Source organism: Protomyctophum bolini (assembly GCF_963924005.1).
Source record: "Protomyctophum bolini genome assembly, chromosome: 6".
In the NCBI taxonomy this organism is placed as follows: Eukaryota; Metazoa; Chordata; class Actinopteri; order Myctophiformes; family Myctophidae; genus Protomyctophum; species Protomyctophum bolini.
Window position 1 is genome coordinate 7,020,108 of NC_137867.1, and position 22,189 is coordinate 7,042,296.

At 41.0% G+C, this 22,189-nt stretch overlaps 1 protein-coding gene across 4 annotated transcripts in view; it reads right to left on the minus strand.

The window, feature by feature from the left end:
* The window catches only part of rnf166 (ring finger protein 166), a 67,799-nt gene that overhangs the window by 28,515 nt on the left and 17,095 nt on the right, over nucleotides 1-22,189 (minus strand). For 2 of the 4 annotated variants that reach the window (XM_080766747.1, XM_080766748.1), the window contains exons 6-7: nucleotides 17,633-17,738; nucleotides 17,052-17,159 (exon numbers count right to left, since the gene is read on the minus strand). In XM_080766747.1, coding sequence (XP_080622873.1) covers nucleotides 17,052-17,159; nucleotides 17,633-17,738 — 214 coding nt within the window. Of the gene's footprint in view, nucleotides 1-14,489; nucleotides 14,769-16,431; nucleotides 16,596-17,051; nucleotides 17,160-17,632; nucleotides 17,739-22,189 lie in introns of those variants that run through there. The other 2 variants (XM_080766746.1, XM_080766749.1) reach the window with 2 other exon arrangements.

Consider the following 22,189-nt stretch of genomic DNA (forward strand, 5'->3'; position numbering starts at 1 on the left):
AGTAGTTCCAATCTTACACACGTTTCTTTGAAACGTTCGCTATATTACTAAAGCTCTTGTACAAGTGTTCAAGTGCTCCAGCCATTTTCTAAACGCCTCAAGCAGTTCTCTCTGAGCTCCTCCTCTCTAAACGCCTCTGACGAAAAGCTCTTCTGAACAACACCTCCAGCCATCACTACCATACAGGGGAGTCAACTCTATTACAACACTTTGATACTGTTTCAGTCTCTAAGCATGACATTCTTGCGTCATCTCCCCTTCCCCCTCCCAGGGGTGATCAATTGGCTAATTTGGGCCCTGTCCAGAGCCTGCATAGGCGGCGGCCCTGTCCAGAGCTAGCCTTTAGTGGCGGTTCTGGAAAACTGTGGGTCAGACCGACTCAAGGCCGGGCACTGCACTCCCCGTGGTGGAGTGGAGGAACGCGTGTGTCTAATTTGAAGCATTTATGGATAGATGGTCCACTTTTGACACATTGATTGTTGCTCCTTAAACGACGTTTCGGTCGTCAGACCTTCATCAGGACGGAGTAAAGAGCAACATTTTTGCCAAGTTTCCGACAGTGTGCTTTTCTGCTTTTCAAAGATTCCCTAAATGCACTTTTGTCCTACGCAGTACACACCTGCAGTCAACAACCTTATGAGGTGTGCATTGGCCTTTATCTGCAGGATCTTATTTTTATGCAAACGCACTCATTCTAGATCAGAAGATAACATCTTCACTTACAGGAAAACACAGCAGATCTATGAGAAATGACGTCTCTAACCACATCCTGCAGTTGACAAGTTTCCATTTTTCCAAAACTACTTTTTAGTTATTTACTAATACTAACATTACTGTCAATCTCCAATGAACATAGCCTCGGGTTTGTCATTATAGGCAAGACATTTGTTATTCTATCTTTAGTACAGACTCAGGGTCCATATATCACACAATGGCGATACAGTCTAGTAGTCTACCCTCTCTCTTCTGTATAATTCCTCTACTCAGTGACTATCCCCCTGTCCTCTTCCCTCACTGTCAGACCTGCGTGTCTGTCTGCAGTGCGCGCGCGCGTGTGTGTGTGTGTGTGTGTGTGTGTGGTCTACTAGTCTAATGGAAGGCGTGAAGCACTTATCTTGTCTTCTGATCTTCACAGCTCGAGCGGCGTGTGGTCTCTTCATGCTCATCTGGATTTGGCTGGTTTGGCTGCATGGTTAGTGCAGGTGACACTTTACTATAAGACTGTATGAACACAAACAGTGGAGCATCTTGAAATAAGTCTGCTTAACCCATTTAGACCTGAGATCGATTCTACAAATGCCTTCCAAAATCCTGACAGTTTTCTGAAAACCCATGTTTCTATATCAGTGGTTCTCAAAAAATGTCATGTCAAGGACCTCAAAGATAGCCTGATGAAGGCCGCATAGGCCGAAACGTTGCTGTTTCCCTATTAAAGTTGGTTCACTGCATTTGAAGACAGTGTTTGTTCCTTTTTCATTATCGGGCGTCGTACCATCTCCTATACGCACCTGTCGCCTGTAGGTGTGCAAAAGCTTTGCTTTTTATGTCAAGGACCCCCAAAAATATATGTAATTGGCCGCCGACCCCCATCTGAAAATATGTTGTTCCAGGGACCCCCCAGAATAAAAGATTTTAGTTAAAAACATTCACTCTGAAAGAATATATTCAAACATTTTCATGATTTTTCAAAAATAGAAGAGCTCTATTTTTCAATAGCTAAAGTACAACATAATGCATAATGCAACATGGTTAAAACTATATGAACACAACAAGAATGTAAAAGTCCTGCTGAGGACGTGCTGTTACTAACAGGCTATTAAAACATTGTAGTGACACGCCAGTAACGTATGCAGGAATTATACAAGTTGGCCAGGTGAAAATATCAAATATCAATATGAAACTGTAAATGTAATATTAATATTTCGACAACTCTGCTTGTTGTGTTGCATGATATATGATAAAATGACAGGACATTATGTATGCTATACTAAATTATCAGATCATCATTCATTTTAGAATATTCATGTTTTTGGGCGGCAGTGGCTCAGGAGCTCGGTAGAGTAGGCCACCTGGGTAATGGAAGGTCTCCCATTCTGTGTCCTTGAGCAAGACACTAAATGCAGTGTGTGTGTGTGTGTGTGTGTGTGTGTGTGTGTGTGTGGGTGTGTGGGTGTGTGGGTGTGTGTGTGTGTGTGTGTGCGTGCGCGCGTGCGTGGTGTAGGCCTACATACCAGTAAATGAGATATTAATCACGTTCCTTTGTATTTCAGGGCCCCCCTCGGATAGTTACTGTCCATGGCGGGCTGTAGACTGGATCAGGCTTTCCACATGCAGCTACCCCACAACACAGCAGGTCTTGTTTGCAGTGCAGACAGAGCAGAAGCTCTCAAAGTTTTAACCATAATACAACTAATTATACAATAACAAAACTCAAATCTCACTTGAATTGGAGTGAGATTCACTTCATAATTCAAATTAAATACAAAATAAAAGCCCCCCCTGATAGTGTACACATGGAACCAAATGGACCCACTAACGGGACATGGTTCCATTTGTACACTGTCAGAGTTAAATTAATAATCGATTTTACAATATAAATTGGGGGTCCCAGAGATAGAAATTCCATTAAATGGGGGTCCGTAATGCATGTCAAACTTGGGTTCCTTGAAAGCAATAAGGTACACCCGCATACTGTGTATCTGCTCGGCACAAGAGTATTGTCTTATTTAATGAAGCAACGTTTCGGTCCCTCCGGACCTTTCTCAGGCATAACACATCATTTTAACAGAGTTACTTATATACAAACGTTTTAAAAAGAATCAACCAATCACAATAGACAGAGTCTAATTAGAGGAAGAGGTACAGCTTGTGATGATCCTCAATTTGCTGACATCATTTAAAGACACAAGGACCCCAAATAACTTTTACATTATACGAGAAAAGATGTAAAGACTAATGGTTGTACAAATACATTAGGAAATCAACATAGTCAACAATAAGAGACAAAAGTCACCAGGTCCTGCTCTCATGACGTACAGACAGAGTGGAAAATACATAGAATATATATATACACAAACCAAATTCACTCAACGAGGCAAGAAGTTCTGAATTAAAGTGCTTATACTGTATATTTGACGTATTAGTAAATAGCATATAGGGGGGGGGGGGCACATTTAGTATCAGTTCATCATTAAGCCCCTTTGGGTGAAGGGTATGGATCCAATATGCTTCACGTTGTTTGAGTAACAGGTCATGGTTACCGCCTCTTTTGGGCAGGCGAACTTGTTCTATACCCATCAAACGAAAAGAAGAAATGTCATGTTTAGAGTCATTAAAATGGACAGCAATAGGGTAATCACGGTCGTTTCTCCGAATGGAGCTCTTATGTTCACTAATTCGTTGCTTGAGCGGTCTAGTGGTTTTGCCCACATAGGCCAATCCACATGGGCAACGGATCATATAGACCACATGGAAATACAAGTGATTATACTCTGAATTTTGAACTTCTTGCCTGTATGGGGATGAGTGAAAAAAGCAGCCTTAAAGGTATTGCTGCACTGAGCACAATTGCCACAGGGATAGTTTCCCTTGGGCAAGGGACTCAGGAGGGTCTGTATTTGAGTGACCCAGGGAGAATGAAAGTCAGCATGCACAAGAGTGTCTCTCAAGTTTTTCCCCCGTCTGGATGAGAATAAGGGGGGGGGGGGGGGGGTCCTTGAAATTAAACAGGAATCATTGCTAGTCCCTGGCATATTTTTCATATTGGGGGTCCGTGGGCTAATAAGTGTCAATTTGGGGGTCCTTTCCTTGGCATGAATAAGTTTGGGAACTTGCTATAGTGAATGGTGGGAGACCCTGAAAAAGAAAAGTATAGGCCTATATGCAAAACAAAGTCATTTCAGAAAGAAACAGGAGGAAAATGAACTGAGGGAAAGCTATCAAGGGAAATTGAAAGTGCTGGTAATAATATGAATTACAACGTTAAAACATATTTGAAACTAGACAACCTCGTAGAGGTCGCAATTTAAAAAAATTGCAGAGTGTGGTTGCCGCAGTGGCTTACATATATACCCCTCCCACTGATATTGCCAGCCTGTTACAGTTTCAAGTCACACCTTAGATCGTGTGTAAGTAATTCGGAGGGGATTTAACCCCCGAAATTCTGGTTTTCCGACAAACGGTTACATTTATCGCGTTTGCGGCGCCCCCTATGGATGAAAATGGAATTGCTGATTCAAATTCAAATTCATGTGATTCAAATTTTGGATGGATTGGACATTCCGTTCGTGATTTATGGCATTTTTCGTGATATAGGCCCCTCCTACTGACTTCGGAAGACGATTACGGCCGAACGATACGCACTACCGAAAATCTGCAGTTGGTGTTTTAATCGGATGGGTCCAGAGATCATGTGTACAAATTTTTGTGAGATTTGGACAAAATCTGTAGGAGGAAAAGCAAAAAGTGTGTTTTGGACAAAATTCAAAATGGCGGAAAATCCATCATGGCGTAAATGGGCGTGGCCTATATGTGGAGATGCGTCATGACCCAAGGAATCCAGGGAAAAAATAATTTTGATTTTACGACCTACGGTTCAAGAGTTATGAGCCAAAAGGTAAAGTGGGCTGTTATAGCGCCACCATGAGGCCGACCTAAAAAATTATAATTTTAATTAATTTTAGTGATAATTAGGAAATATTCCTCCAAGTTTTGTAACTATAATGCTTACAGTCGCAGAGGAAAAAATACTTGAATGTGATTTTTTGCATTTTTCCATTGAAGTCAATGGGCTAATTTAATTCACTAATAAATTCATATCAATGAAACTATACAACATTTCTTTTAGCAAAGTACACGCCATCGATTCCCGATTTTCCGGTCAATTTGACATATGGCTCAAGTGCGTACAGTCAAAACTGAGGGAGGAGTAGTGCGTCAAAATAAAGACTAGTGGAATAATAATAAAGTGTTACAATTACAAGAGTCTGGTTGCCCTGTTGGGCAACCACACTAAATAAAGCCTGCGTTAGATGAATATGAGAAAAACAAGTGTAGCCTATCCATGCAATTGTGAGGAGTAGGGCACAATATGCTGTAGAGGGTGAAACATGTACTTCCTTCTTCCTATAGTGCTTGAACTAAGCAAAAGAGAAATTATATTCATGAATTGTAAAATAAAATAAAAATGTTGAAAAGTAAATGTATTCTAGAAACGGTAGAATCATTTAATAGGGACGTTGACAATGAGTGTGTTGAGAATGCTTTGAACAAGGTGAAAATAAGTGAATCTGAGAAACAGCTACTGTATGTGATGATGATGTATTGATTGATGCAGCTTAGAGAGGCTATATAATTCAGCCTAACAAGAGCCCAGCTGGGTCAGACTGGCTAACAGGGGACTTTTATAAAACCTTTTCAGAGGTGCTGGCACGGTGGCACCTAAGGCTTTACAGGCATATGGAGGATGCAGCTGGTGTCACAATCCATGTCGACTGGTGTAATCACAATTTTGTATAAGAATAAGGGTAGAAAACTGAAAGTAGAGAACTACAGACCAATCAGTCTCTTGAACAATGACTTTATTGCTATAAGATTCTGGCAAATAGGATAAAAAAGGTATTGGGTAGCATTATATCTTCTACACAGGCATACAGAGATATAGAAGATATAATATGCACAATGCGAGATGTCATTCCCCATATGAATAATGATGGAATCTTAAATATAGACTATTTAGGCCTGACGTTGAAATAAAAACAATGTCTTCTAAAGGTTTTCTGAAATACCTCATGTTTCTATATCAGTGGTTCTCAATATTTCATGTCAAGGACCCCAACAATTATATGTTATTGGCCACCAACCCCCATCTGAACATATGTTCATGCTCCAGGAACCCCCCCAGAAGCAAAGATTTTAGTTAAAAACGTTTTCTCTTGAAGAATATACATTCTAAGATTCGTGCAAAATAGCAGATCTACAAGCTCGTAGCGCGGCAGTCGGTGCCATGCTATGAGCTTGTAGAACTGCTATTTTTCAATAGCTAAAGGATTACATAATGCTTAAAACACCAAAAGGGTGTTCCCGTCCAGAATGTTTTTCTTTTTTTATAAAGCATTTGAGAGTTCAGCATTATTTCCTTTACCAAACAATGGAGAGATATGCGGTTTTGGGCCTAGGCTCATTAAATGGATTCAGCTGCTATATAGTAGTAATGCCAAGAGCTGTGTAAAGTGAAATGGAGTTCTGACTGACACTTTTCCTTTGGAAAGGTCAGTGAGACAAGGGTGCCCCCTGTCGGGCATCTTGTATAGTGTTTCCACAGTGTTATACTCCAGGACCTGGCTAATAGATATGCACTTCATTTAGCAGAGAATATCTCAACTGTTCTTGGCTAATATAACCACTGCGAACAACTTAGGAACTGTGAAAAATTCTCCATCCGGGGCGAAATACCCAAAGATGACCACGCCTTTAAAATAATAACCGCCACTTAAAACATGCCTCTATCTTCTAAACCGCTCAAAATGTTCAGAATACTCATGTTTGAATACTCAATACTAGACCATATCCATAAGTTAATGGCAGCCACAATTTGCCAATGACCGCCCACAGCCTACATCCAAACAGACAAAGTCCTATCTAATTGTATTAAATTATGTCAAACCCTGCACCAACATTGCAGCTGTACGAAAAGCTTTAATTATCCTCTTTGTCTATATGAGTCATGACTTAAACCAGGGGTGGGCCAGATGGAGAGGGCTACTGTAGTTCCACGCTAGTGAGCATCTCAGGAAATCTGTCGCACAAACAGTTTAGAAGATCTAAATAAATAAATAAAGTGCAACGGATAAGGGATCTATTAAAGGCAATATGGCACGTGGCCTGGTGATTGGTTAAATTTTGTTTAATTATTTAACGCCCAAACCACAACTATGCATAATATAACGGGTAACGGAGGTGTTTAAGGGATTTAGACAGGTAACCAAAATACCAACTTTAGTGGGGGAACACCCTTTCCCCACTCCTAAATCCCCAAATAGTGGCTTTAGAAAGATGAGACAAAAATGGAGCCCTAACAGTCCATCTGGTGGGACATAAAGGCCTGATTACCAGGACTGGCCCTTCATCACTAGTTGCCACTATTGTCACCCCACCAATAACCTTTAATAGGGTAGCTCTGTTTTTTTCCTGTTGTGTTGTGTAGGCACAGCTCAGCTATGAGTGAACCGATCTGTTTTCATGCAACAGAGTTTTCATTGCAAGTTTGTGGCCACCCGAATCCTGATAAATTGTACATTTTTCAATAGTTTTTCTCCAATTTGTAAATCCAGTCCTAACAAAGGCATTCTCTATGCTCTTAGCTCTTGGTGTGGCCCTCTTAAAGTACTTTGAGCAGTGAAAACACAGAACACCATCAATTCCTGGAATGAAATGAAGCCAGCTGTATACTTTTCATACCAGCTTCGTTGAATACTCTATTCTTCTTGGCACAAACTTGCTTTTTAACATACTTTTTAACATACATCTGGTTGGTTTGGCTTGGAAAAGGTTTGACTGTTCTCAAGTTCGACCTCCTCTCCTGTCTTCCGTCTCCCCTTCACGACGTCTCTTTCGCAGAGTTTGTACTGCCGTCTCCTCTGAATCGCAGTCATCAGAAAGGACCTGATGCACATACTGTATGAGATAAAAGTTCTCTAGTCAGAACAATGTAAAAAAGAAAACATATCAACAAGTGTCTATATGAGTCATGACTTAAACCAGGGGTGGGCCAGATGGAGAGGGCTACTGTAGTTCCACAATAGTGTCATAGAGTGGAGAATGCCATTTGGTTTAATGTCACAGAATGCACAGGGCTATGTAGAGCAGCATGATAGATGGTTAACTTTATATTGTGTTTTATTGCTTTATTTATATTTTGTGCCGTGCGCTATGATAGCGATGGACAATGAACATTATGCCACAGTATTGTTTACCTGTCAGGTGCTCTAACCGAGGCGTGTGCAGCCTATCAGATACAGACTGAGTCATTCATTCGCCAGTGAAAACTCCACGCCCAAATAAAAGGTGCACCTATATCCTACCTCGGGCTCTCTCTCTCTCTGCTCAGACAGTGCCTGCTCGCGCCGTCGTCAGATCACGCCAGACCTCTCTCTCTCTGTCCTCTTCTCCCTACATGTTGTAGGCCAGATGAAATATCTCCTGGTCTCTCCACGCTGTGCCCGTGGACCGGACTTCTCTCCTCCTCTCTACCACACCGTGGGTCAGATGTCCTCATCGCCTCCTCCACGTCGCTGAGATTGATCACTCTGCAATGTCAACGCTCTCTATCAACTGACTTAAAGTAACTATATTCCTCAGTGCCATTGAGTGTGTGCTTTAAGGCTCTTTACTAGTGTGACAGTAAAGTGATTCGAGTCCCCGTTTCTGTATTGAGGACCAGGTGCTGGAGCCAGCCAGATGATAGGACGGCGGTGGTGGCGCAGACCACATAGATTGATTATTGCTATGCTCATCCTACTCCTTTTTAAAGGAAAGTAATAACGCCAGCGTGCGCGCGCGTGTGTGTGTGTGTGTGTGTGTGTGTGTGTGTGTGTGTGTGTGTGTTGTCATGGTTTCAAAAGTGTCCCGGACTGGATAATGTGGATCGAACTGAACTTAACTAGCTGTCTCGTCACGGCTGTGGCGAGGCGCAAAACCCGGATCGGATTCACTACTGGACTGGACTGTGGTATTTCTAACTCTCCTGACTCACTGACTCTCTCCCCTACAGTTTTATCAATTGATGCTTGCTATTTTAAATGCTGATGAAGTGATTTATTAATTAATTGATTTATTGTTTTGTTTAAAAAAAGGGTACCCTTGAATTTAATTATTGCATTGTTGAATTCATGATACGTTTAGATTGTAATACATTTATTTTGTACTTTTATACCTTATCCCTATTGTGTTTTACTCTGTATTGGTGTGAACTGGAGTCTGAACTTTATAGAAACAACTCTCCCAAAAACCTGTTACACTAACATTGCATATACTGTCATATTACAAATAGCAGGAAAAAAACAAAAACATAAAATAAATAAATAAGGCAGGTCAATGTTTGGAAGTGTAACAGCTGAAATAAATAATATATCTCTGGATATGAACATGCGGGCCACATTAAGTGAAGGTGGGGGGGTTATTTACAGAAGGTTGGTAGCTGTCAATTTAAAAGTAGTTCTCAAGTCAAAGAAGTGTGGGCAGCCCTGGTATAAAGCTTTTTGAAACATAACAGCAATCTTTTGCAGTCAATAAAGTGTGGGCAGCCCTGGTGTCTTTTGCAGTCATTTTTGAGACAATTAGAAGCATTACTCCCTATGCTATTTTCATATTTGTCACATCATAATGTGCGTGGACAAAGAACCCATAAATAAACAAAAAAAAACATTATTTACAGAAGTTTGGTAGCTGGTCTTTTTAAAAGTAGTTCTCAAGTCAAAGTGTGGGCAGCCCTGGTCACTTTTGAGACAATTAGCAGCATTATTCCCTATGCTATTTTGTCACCATGTCACTTATTTGGATGTGAGCAATTTCTTTCAACAGAATCTGCTGATCTGTGGTGCCCAGCCAGCCTTGTTTTTTTTTATCAAGGCGTAAGAGTGATCATGGCCACTCCTCTTCCGCTTTGACACACCAGACACCAGATTTTAATTTAAACTCAATCCCCTATCCTACCCACCCCCCACCCACAATCCCAAGGATAGTCGGAAAGACAGTCAAAATTAAATACATATATCTATATACACATATACACGAAATACATGCATACATATGTAACCAAGTGTAGCAAAGGATTTACTTTTATAGTTATGACTATACACCACCTTGAGATAGTTCAAGGAATTACATGAATAGACCAGTAAACTGGGTTCCCCAACAAATGCAAGTTATTTATAAGGACTTGAGACAAAGTTCCAAAACACTGGAATTTATTAACTTTTAATATTTTTATATAACAAATATTTATTAGACCAATGTCCAATTTCATATATAATGCAGTAAAATGCGAACAATATCTTAAAAAACTAAGAACAAAACTAAACATACGCACTGAACCACACAGCATGCAGGAAAACAAGAGGAAATGGCTCCATTAAATAAAACCAAACACTAAAATCAGTCTAAACAAACAAAACAAAACAGCAGTGGTGACATCTATTTGAGTCTGTGTTCATTCACATCGGCCCCTCTGGCACATGAGCTCATCGCTTCCGGCACATGAACTCACACAAGGCAGGGACAGATAAAACACAATTAAGACATGATCTCAGGACCCACAGCCAACACCAAGAAACCTGCAGGGCCTTTAAATAGTCAACACTGATTGACAAGGAAGTGGCAGGGCAGCCAGTCTACGGTGGCCCCAAAGGCTCAATTCCAGCCGGCTACACATAATTACAAAAATAAAAAAATAAAGCAGATTTTTATAGCAGAGCAGATTTTGTTTCTGTTGTGGTTTGGCGTTGGCCGAGGCATAGGCACACTATACAGTTTACAGGTAGAATGTCATAAACGGACCCCAAGTCTTGTAAAACTTTTTTCCAGAGCCGGCAATTGAAAACCTTAACATCTCTAACTCGAGACAGGACATTATATCACGAAGCCACTGACGGAGCACGGGCGGGGCAGCATCCTTCCATTTGAGCAGAATGGCACGCCTAGCGAGCAATAAGGCAAAGTCGACCATACGACACTCTATGCATGTTAGAGGAAGGTCATCCCTTCCAGCAGTGCCATGGAGAGCCACTAAGGGATCTGGGTCTAGATTTTGGTGTAGAATGTTGGATAGAGTATTGAACACATTCCCCCAAAATGGTTGTAATTTTGGACACATCCAATACTGATGGAACAAAGTTGCATCACCGCTCTTGCACTTGTCACAGGTAGGAGTTACGTCAGGATAAATAGCCGGTTTAGCCTTAGACATATGAGCTCTATGGACTATTTTAAACTGCACTAAGCAATGTCGTGCACAAAGAGAGGAATTTTGTATAAAAGAAAAAAATTAATCCCATACTTCATCAGACAGTGTGAGCCCCAGATCATGTCCCCAGTCGGCCTTTATCTTATCTAAGGGCACTGGCCTCAAATTTGAAATGATATAATATAATATTGAAATGGCACCCTTAATCGTTGGGTCAAAAGACAGAAATTCATCAATAGGGTTAGCATTAAGCTTATTAGGGAAGCCAGTTAATATAGAGCTCACATAATGCCGGGCCTGCAGAAATCTGTAGAAGTGTGGTCTAGGTTAGACTATATTTCTTTGATATTTGATCAAAGGATGCAAACCTCCCTTCTATAAATAGGTCTTTAAACCATTTGATGCCCTTTCCATGCCAACTCTGAAAGGTCATGTCTTGCATTGAAAAAAAGGTGGTTGGATGCCACAGGACTGACCAGGGAGAGGTCTCTATAATTATACGTTTTCCTGAACTGGGCCCACACTCTCAGCGTATGACGCACCACCGGGTTAGTTATTGAATCTGGCAGGGGGCGGCCAAGCGGTTAACTAAGAATAGCTGGAAGTGATAAATCCCTACACGATTTTAGCTCAAGAGATGTCCATTCTGGGCAATTAGGCTTTAAGGTAGAAATGATTCCAAAAGGCAAGACACCGGATGTTAGGGTGGGTGGTAGTTCTAATTAGAAAAATAGTTCTAATTAGAAAAATACCTTTTTATGTGAAAACCATTAGTACAGACAGGCCACTTCAGGTTAAACGGCACAATAATCCCAGAGGTCGTCACTGGCAGATCTAAAGGGCTTGAATGGAGTCAGAGCATTCTGCAATCTGTCGCGTCACCTACAGCCTCAAACGTGATGCAGAGTTGGGGTTGGGCATGGGGGTTGTTGGACCTAGACAAAGTCTGAGGATTTGCAATCTATGTAATGAAAACAGAGTGGGAGATGAGTATCATGCACAGTATATTATATTATATAGATGCATTGCTGTGATGTGCTGCATGTGAGTTGTGACTTACTCCCTCCAGTGTCTTGAGAGGTGTCAGAAACGAGCTGGGCATTACTGCACCTTCGGCACCTGAAACAGTGAATGTACTTGCATTTGTCTTACTACTATGAGAATACCAACGTTATTTTGGCAAAAAATGAAGACATGAACTAAGAATACTCTTCAACGTCCAACGGGTGTTAAATCATACCTGCTGTTGTCAGTTTGAGCAGCTCCACCAAATTTCTTCTGTTACGGGCACGTATTTGGCAGAAAATACACCAAATGTCTTTAACCACCGCAGCCTGGCGCTTGCATGGTGCCCCCGTTAGCCACACTGGACAGGTGCAAAACTCAGACTCCATGTCTACAGAGTAGCTCAGTCCTGAAGTGCTGCTCTTCACCTCAAAACTTCTGGCATCAATCAAACCACACATGGACTACGTTACTAAAAAAACCTATGGTTGCCTTAGCTCACTTTACCGTTCTATTAATTGCTTCTCCTTTGATGTTAGGAAAATAATTATTGCTCAAGTGATTCTTCCCATTATTGACTACGCAGATGTTGTGTATCAGAACACAACTGACTCATCTTAAACCTCTAAATGTTTTATACAACTCCCTGTGCAGGTTTTTATTGAGATGCCCATATGATACCCACCACTGCCTCATGTACAAATCACTCAATTGGCTGCAGCCTAAATCAAGACGGCAACTACACTGGTATCTCTTCACTTATAAATGCATTTATTTTAGGTGCCCTGATTACTTAAAACAGTACCTGGCTCAGTCTACCTCATCCTATCCACTAAGACATCTTCAATACCCTTACTTTAAAATCCCCAAAATCTCCAATGTGGTTGGGCGGAGGTCTTTCTGCTACAAAGCCCCGTTCGATTGGAACAACCTCCCTCTAGATTTTAGATCCATCTCATCATAGTAGCTTCAGGACCTCCTTACATTCACATCTAGATTCAACTTGTCTTTTCTTCTAACCTGACTGTAACCTTTTATGACCCTGAATTATTTGCGCTGTGACCTTATCTACACTGTGTATTATGTGGTGGTTGGTGGTGTAGGTGGAAGATGGTGAGCAAGCTATTTGTGTATATATGTATGTATTTGTTTATCGGTTTGTATCTGTGTACTGCATATTTTGTGTATTTGTGTACAGTATGCTTTTCTGTATTTTGTTTTTTATGGGTCCCTCTTGAAAATGAGATGCTGCATCTCAAGGGGCTGTCCCTTCAATAAAAAAATATAAAAAATAACATAACATAATGTATATATATATACACCTGGCGAATGTCATCACAGTGCTCTGGCATAGCTGTGAAGAGAGAGAGAGTAAGTACAGTATGCTTTCTCCCCGCAGTCCCCGGTGAGGAAGCATCAGTGATATATCAGCATCAATGAGATCAGTGGCATAGTGACATAGATGCCCTTATATGGACACAGCCAGGCAGTGTGGGGAAACCCCATGCAGCTATCAAAACATAAGTGCATTAACTGCATGTGGCAGTAATATTGTTCATTCAACAAGTTATTCATTATTTTACTCAGTTGTTGTTATGTATTGTTACATGTTATGTATGGTACGTATTTACATGGTGGCTTTATTTTTGTGTACATACAAAAACGAAACAAAACACACAAACGCTGGGGATATCTTTGAAGATAACTTTGGATTTATGAATGAAAATGTGATAAAATAACTATTTAATTAACTATTAACGTATTAATGTATGATATTATGGCATAATACAATGAATAAACTATATATGTCTAATCATAGCTTATATTATGCACAAGAGAAGAAACAAATGCTATTAGCCAAAATAAATATTGATGCCATTATCATTTGGTGTTATTTTGAGTGCCAAGAAATCTGATGCCTTATCCAGACTGATTCAGGAGCACCCTTTCACTGCATTAAACCTTTTTTGAAACCTGCCTGGTTTTTCAATTGGTTAATGACACAAATTTAACAGAATTTAAAATGTGGGGATAAACACGAACATTTTAGCCAAATTCCAAGTATTATTAGCTACTACAACACCCAAACTCCATTGACACACAGAACAAGGCCTTCCCCATCATTGAAAAATAAAATGACTACCAGTTAGACCTCCCAGCAACCACTAGGTGGTAGCACACCATACAAATCAAATGTTTCACTCCTTCACCTTTGAGATCAGTAAACCTTTCAATAAAGTAATGGTAGAAGTAAGCTAGTGTATTGAAGTCTACACTACAAAAAAATTAGAATATTGTAGAGCATAATTATAGTCATTGTGCTGAAGGTCATGCTACAAATCTTGTGCCGTTACCTCTTGATACAAAGAAATGATTATGGAAACACAACTACAATAAGCAGAGATAATTACTTAAAGGAACTGAATCGAAAAACATGCACAAAATACAGCCTGTTAGTTTGACCTGCAGAATGACATTGTAATGGTATATATATTCATCAAAATAAAGAAACAGGACAATTAAAGCCTTTAGTGAAAATCTTTTATGAATCCAAGCGGTTTGAAACTGTAGGACTGTATAAGATTCCAATTTAGCAATCATGGATTGTCAATTTTTAACAATGAAAACACCAAAGAACTTTCTGAGGATGCGAAGGCTGTCTTCCATTCCAGTAAGTTCCAAGTTATTGGTGACAAAGCTGGGGTCTTGACACTTGGGGCAGCTTCCGTCATTGAGGATCCATTGATGCGACATCCCACTAGAGCACTGCAGGCAGGGTCCATCACAGGATTCATCATGGTAGCTTAAAGATTCATAAATGGAACAATACTTTGATAAGTTACTTTTATCTGTAAGTAGTATACAGTGTACCAGAAGAGATACTTAATCCTTCCGTATTGAACTGGAGTTTGTGAAAAGATTGTGGACTAGCCTTAAAGTTGTAGTGAAATGAAAAATACGTTTTTTTTTTACACTTTTAGACCATATCCGCGGTCATCAAATGGGCATACCTATGGATGCCAACATTTTTTATTTTTTATATCAAAATATATCTACATTTATATTTGTATATACATTTTTATATATTTATATCTACAGTTGTAATTTTGTGTCCTACAACTGTACGTTGCTAGTTTTTTAGTCTTCAATTAATCTTTACAAGTTTACTCTTAAAGGTCTCTTTTAGCTTCATCTCCGCTATAACTAGATTGAGATTGCAGTATCAATTAGTGTCTACAGTACAGCAGTTGCAAACATTGTTCAGGTTTGCCTTCTCTTCACTGTCCCGTGAACATTCAATGTCAAAACTGTCAAACACATACACAATCCTATTGTTTGTTCAAACTGTGAAACACAAAACATTAATGCTGTGCCATCATTAGTGCACTTTTGTGTGTAGCAGGTTAAATGTGGTGCTACCTTTCTCCCCGACCTCCTATCGTGAGTCTAACACAGACGACATTGAGAGAAATTTGAGACAGTGTCCATCAATGTTTGAGACAGTACTTCCACATCTAGATCCTCATACAGCTGGCCTATCGGCTCAAATCCCACCTTTGACCACCTCCAGTATCCCTGCTTTACGCTTTGCCTTTCAGCTTTTTAATCATACTAAGAAAATAACTGTGAAATAAAACATACATACAAAAGATGAAATATGCTTCCCTTTCCTATATCTTAGGACCAACATAAAGCCATGATGGCCACGCCAGCCAACTTTTATAATTTATGAACCAACCCCTTTTTTTAAACAAACACACACACACAGCTATATGCCTTTAACATTATTGGAAGAGAGAGAAGAGAGAGAGAGAAAACCCCATTAGAATGTCCATTCATTTTCAGGATCCTTCATTCTCCCACATGGATTGATTCCTCAGGAACTGGTCTGTTATAGGTCTGTAACTCTGAGAGTCAGTGTGCAAACAGAATCAAATCTGTCTGACGTTATGTACACATCCTACCTGGGTCACAGTCTATTTCCCCCCCATTCTGAATCCCCATAGACTTGTTTAAAATCGCGTCAAATAAGAATGGATATGAAGCATCAAATGTTGCTGCCACCAGATAAGTAACATTATGCTAATATGCTAGTCCGTTAATCCAGCCTGACAGTGTGTCGCGGGTTCAAATCCCGATCCCGACGACCTTTGCTCCACCATCTCTCTCTCCCCATCTTCTGTCAGTCTACTGTCCTATCAAAATAAAGGCATAAAAAGCCCAAAGAATATCTTAATTAAAAAAAGAAAGGACTTCGGTACTCCCATAGAGCCCCATAAGGGTCCATTTGGTTCATAATCCGTAGCCTAATGCTACACACTATAGAGTCGTAATGCATACCAAACTGGGGGTCCTTGAAATAAAAAAAGGGTTTGAGAGCGACTGCTATGGATGACGTCACGACATGGCAAATTCAACGCTGTTTGTCAGCAGAAGATGGTTGGGGCAATTAAGGAAAGCCTTACAGGAGGGGCCACGAGGGAAACAAAGATGGCGGTGAGCAGGGGGGAGTACTAGTATGATGGCCGGAGGATGTACAGTAGGAAGGACTGTGACGATGCCGTCACTTTTCAGCCAGGGAAAGTGCCAGAGCTGCCTGCAGCGCTGCTTCCTCATCAATACTATAGTCCTGTAAATACAGTAAAGCAACACCACATGCAAACCAAGTATTACGGCCGGGCTACACCAGGCTTTTCGCGCGCGTTTACGTGCACACGCGAGCCCCGCGTATGGCGCACTTAAAATAGGACTGGACCTAAAAGCGCGTGTGCGCATACGTGTAAACGCGCACAAAATCGCCCGGTGTAGCTCGTCCGTTAGTAAAACCATGGACAGATGCAGAGGTTATAAGGGACTTCCATCCACATTTACATTTCACCTGTACCTTATTTTTAATCTCCAAGGTTGCAAAATTCAGTAAACATTGGGAACAGAAAATGTACATTTCTGCGCGCCTTGTAGGCTTCAACAACAGAAATGGCACAGGGCAGATATAACTTACTTAAATATAGAAAGTCATAATTGTTTTACACAACAAGGCACTGGCCTGCATACTGTACATGCATAGTACACACGCTCCACTCACCACAAAGGTGTCATAGGAGAACTTATGTCTGTGGATGAGGTGCTGGAGGAAGTTGGAACTCTTGTAGCTAGGGTCTCCCCATGGCATCGCTGAGCACACAGGGCATACCTGGTGACACGTTCGTTCGCACGCGCACGCACACGCACACGCACACGCACACACACACACACACACACGGTTGGTGAATCTTTTTAAAACATACGGTGTATGACCTGACTGCAATTACATTTAGACAGTTACAAATTAGACACTATCATGCAGAGTGACTTACAGATAGCAAGATTGAAGTAAATACATAAAAATTATATAAATAGAGAAAACAAGTGTTACAAAGCAGGTAGACATCAAACTAGCATCTGTCTAAAAAACACACCTTGCTCTACATCTAAATAAGAAGCAAGAACACAAGCGATCTCATACAGGTGGCATCAGTGGGACTGTTTCTATTCGCTCTGTGAATTATTTTCTTCTATGCTTCTGAACTGTGAAAGCAAAATAGTAGTGACTGGCTCCAGCACAAAAATCTGACTTTAATAGATTTCTGGTCCTTTTATCATGTCATATACAGCATTTAGTCTTACCACTTTATTAGCGTCATTACGGTGGTTGTCCATACAGTGTTTCACCAATTCAAAGTTTCTGGACGCACAGAATGGGCACGCAAATGTTGATCGGTTCGGGATATTGCTGCAGAGGCAAGAACATCATGGTTAAACACATGCTTTGAAGTGCTAATTGCGCATTTCTACTTTTTGCATGATCCACTGATAATATAATATATAATATTCCAGTGTTGCAGTCTCCCAAGCCACTCTTAACATTTGTGTGTGTGTGTGTGTGTGTGTGTGTGTGTGTGTGTGTGTGTGTGTGTGTGTGTGTGTGTGTGTGTGTGCGTGCGCTTTTGCTACCTTGTGGGGATCGAACTATGACTACACACCAACGACGTGGGGACCTGCATCCTTGTGGGCACCAAAATCCTGGTCCCCAGAAGGATTATCATTTAAATTGATAGAAAAACAGTTTCTAGTATTCCTAGGGCAAATTTATTTGGTTTTTAAAAAAGTGCCCACAGAGATAGAAAATCATGAAAAGTGTGTTAAAAGTGTGTTAATATGCTCCCCCTACTGACCAAAACTATGCAACTGCAGAAGTGTGTGAATTCAGGCATTTTCACACACCTATAGCCAATAATATGCCGTGCTGCCTATCACGTGTCACTTTAGCCAATCAGCGCGAGTTTAGCAGGTTACCGTACCGGTAAAAGGTGACACCCCCCAGTCTGCCTATCACGTGTCACTTTAGCCAATCAGCGCGAGTTTAGCAGGTTACAGTACCGGTAAAAGGTGACACCCCCCAGTCACACGTCACCCCCGCCAGCCTGAAGGCTCGTACGGTGTCACCGTCAAGGAAGCAGGAAGAAGGAGGCAGGAGGCAGGAGAAGAGAGAAGGTAACTTTTCGAACTATTTTGTAATTATCATAAGAATCGGATTGTTTTTGTACAGTTCAACTAACTATTACAATGCTTTAGTCCACAACTCGCCTGTGGTAAAACAGTAGAAACAATACCAATAAAGTTCCAAATAAAATAAGTATTTTATTATATTATTAAATGTATTATATTTTATATATACAGGCATCAAGCCTAAATCACTGTGGACTGGGTTTTTTTTTTTCTTGGACTGACTGTATTTTTTTTAATTTGATGTTGTGCAGGTCTGTCCATAGTGCACTCTTGGCTTTTCTTGCCTAGTAATACTAGTGTGAGCTAGACAATTTCGCGCAGCTGTGTTGAATTGCGTCTAATGAGCACCTCGATTGGAAACCTCTCCAGCAGATAGGTGGGGGGAGGGGGTGAATTTACTGCACTTGGTTGTAAGTAGCTATACTGCCTCGCTCACCCAAATTGTGTTGCCGTCGTTTCGTTTGGAGTAAAGGACAAACTTTCATCTTTGGTGCACGAGAAGAAAATTGTTATTCCAGTGACTGACTTCCTTTATTTTTTTCATAGGCTCATTCTCCGTCATGGCCCTGGAGAATGCTGCCAGTGACAACCGCTTCCAGGTAAAAGTGATTTTTATTCAGCTTCACAATAGCTTTGAATTGTTTGTAAGATGTTGTAAAACGCATTATAGAATGTGCGGCCACCTTCTTGTTTATAATTAAAGTTGGTAGACGAATGGTATACATTTATATATGCTCCTTTTTAAAAGACAAACTAAAAAGCAACATTTAACAATATAAATAAATTGTTGTAGGCTTAATCATCAATAAACAACGCATCGCATCTGCGCGTCTACAGTACCTAGTCCAAAACATAAATAAATCCAGTCCAGATCTGAGCAAGTTATACCTATAAAGCCACTGGACGCATGGGCTAAGCCTTTTTTTATTATTAAGGAAGATCAGCATGCATGTCACCGTACGTGTTCTGTTTGTTGACATTTCGCTGACGAGAAAACCCTCAAACATCGATAGCACATGGCTAACTTGATAGCCGTAACTACCGTGCCAGTGTGGGGACTCGAGGAGGAGGTTGAGGAGGAAGCGACAGCGGCTGTAAACGTTCTCCCTCCAGGCCAAATGACCAATAATGGATTTAATAATGTAGGTCTCTGCATTGATACGATCGACATGTGTTAATCTCGTCTCGCTGTCAGCCTGTCACTCGCTTACGTTTTGACTACTGCAACGCTACCGTTGTAGGCTTGTCGCCAACTAGCCATTGAAATACAACAGAGAACGGGGACATTGAGGGGGCAGAAAACAGAGCCAGAGCGCTGTTCATGCAGCCTGAAGTGTGACAAGCTGGGCGGCGCAAATAAGAGCAATTTTAGGCATGTGTGCAACATCCCTACAGCTAACCAGTGCTAATGGATATGAACGCCTGGGCATTGTACGGCCCGTGAAAGATTACTTGATAATCCGAAAATAAAACATACTTTCTAATTACCTTATGGGTAAAAGCATCGCTTTTATTTAGGCGCATGCTTTGATTACCAAACTCCCTTGCAGGAGGACAAGTTAAATCCCATTATGCTTCATTGCTTTATTTAACCCGCCTCGCCAATAAAGTTAAGATGCTGCCGTATGGCGTTGTTGCGCCCAGAATGTTGCATGCTTCTGAAGTTCAGAAAGCTTGGGCGGTGCGCCGTGAGCTTGTGGATCGTCTGTTTTCGGCACACGAGTCGATCGACACCGTTGTACCACAAAGTAAATCTGGCAGAACGAACGTGCACACATCAACATACAGCGCCTGCCAGGCTGCCAAGTCTCAACAATACCATTACTGGTTGGCTTATTATTGTTTTCAGAACGTTATTGTTTAATGGTTGTGACTTAACACTCATCTCTCGATAGTAAGCAGCGCACCATGGGTTGTGAAAGTGGCACCTCCAGTGTCCTCTGAATGGAACTATTAAGAGAGCTACCTCTAATGTTCTCATTGTTAAAAGAAAATGCTAGTATTTACAGGACTTGTAACTTAAACAAAAACATAGTTTTCAACTGGGAAAGGAAACGTAGAAAGTAGAAAGTAAAAAAATCACACCCATGTGAAGTGAGGGGTGATCTTATTGTACATCATCATGATGTAAAATAGTCACTCTGCCTATAATTTGGGTCAAATGTTTCACATTTAGTTTACCATTGCTTTGCCAAACAATGCCATTTACTGCTATTTATATAGAAATAAATTTGATATTATGCATAATTAAGTTCAGCCTTTTGGCCCGGCCCTCCAAAATATTTTCTGTTTCTCATTTGGCCCCTTGGGAAAAATAATTGCCCACCCCTGACGTATACCTATCTTAGCTAAATTAACTTCCGCATGAAGGTGATGTCACACACAGCTCCTTGGAGTGTTTACTGCCCAACAAAATAATCCTGTTCTTATAAAGTTTATAAGAAGTGGAGAAGTCTTATAAAGTGGAGTAGGAGTATGTGGGGGTGACTGTGTGTGTTTTGTTTTTCAGTTTAATGTTGGAGTAGAAGTACTAGCAAGATGGACGGACTGTTGCGGAGGTGGTTAAATGCAAACCGGGTAGGATGTGAAAAGTCTCTTGAGTAGTTTTCATTTAGTTTTAGTCACATTTTAGTTACCTGGAATGTTTAGTCTAATTGCAGTCGACTAAATGTCATGCGATTTCTAGTCTACTATATCAACAGTTTATTTAGTCGACTAAATGTTTTTTGGCAGGCCTTGGTGGCGTCATAATGGCTGATTTTATACTTGCTGAAAATGGCAGATCTACAAGTTCACGTGTCGCGCTGTGACGTATTGTGAGATTGTAGATCTGCTATTTTCAGCATGCGACCAAGTGTAAAATGACTTATACTGGATCTCTTGTCCTCTCTTGCAGAAGGTGAAACCCATGTCTGCGGCTCTGCCCTCCACCTCCTCTGCGCCCGCCCAGTCCTGTGCCCGTCTCCCTTGACAACGAGACAACTGACAACCTGTTACAGCACAGTAGTGTTCTCCCAACCTCTCCGTCAGTGGCTTCTCCTCTCCTCACGAAGGTAACAGGGATTGTGTTCATAGTGTTATGATATCATTATTATTATTATTATATCATTATTCCTATACTAATCTTTGCTCTTGTCCTCTCTTCCCTGTAGATCATTCGACCAGCAAGTCGCCACTCAACTGGCTGGATGACGCTGCCCCCATGCCCTCCAGTAGCCTCTTCTCTCTGGCCTCCACCTCCTCTGCGCCCGCCCAGTCCTGTGCCCGTCTCCCTTGACAACGAGACAACTGACAACCTGTTACAGCACAATAGTCTTCCCCCCAGCCTGCCCCAAGATTTATCAGATGAAGATTTGGACACCGATCAGTCTTCTTTGGATGACAGAACGTCCAACTTTCGAGAGACAGGGAAGTGGTAGTAACACCCAAAACGCTTGGGTGTAGTAACACCCAAAACGCTGTCCTTAGAGCCTCTGTGATTATTCCTGCTGTCGGAAACAAGAGGGTATAAAATACAGCGCTAGGGTTAAACGTTTGCTCTGAAAGAATATATATTCAAAGATTTGAGCCACATTTTCAAGAATTTTATAAAATGGCATATATATATATATACACACACACACAAGCTCATAGCTTTTCACAGCAGCACTATGAGCTTGTACATCTGCTATTTTT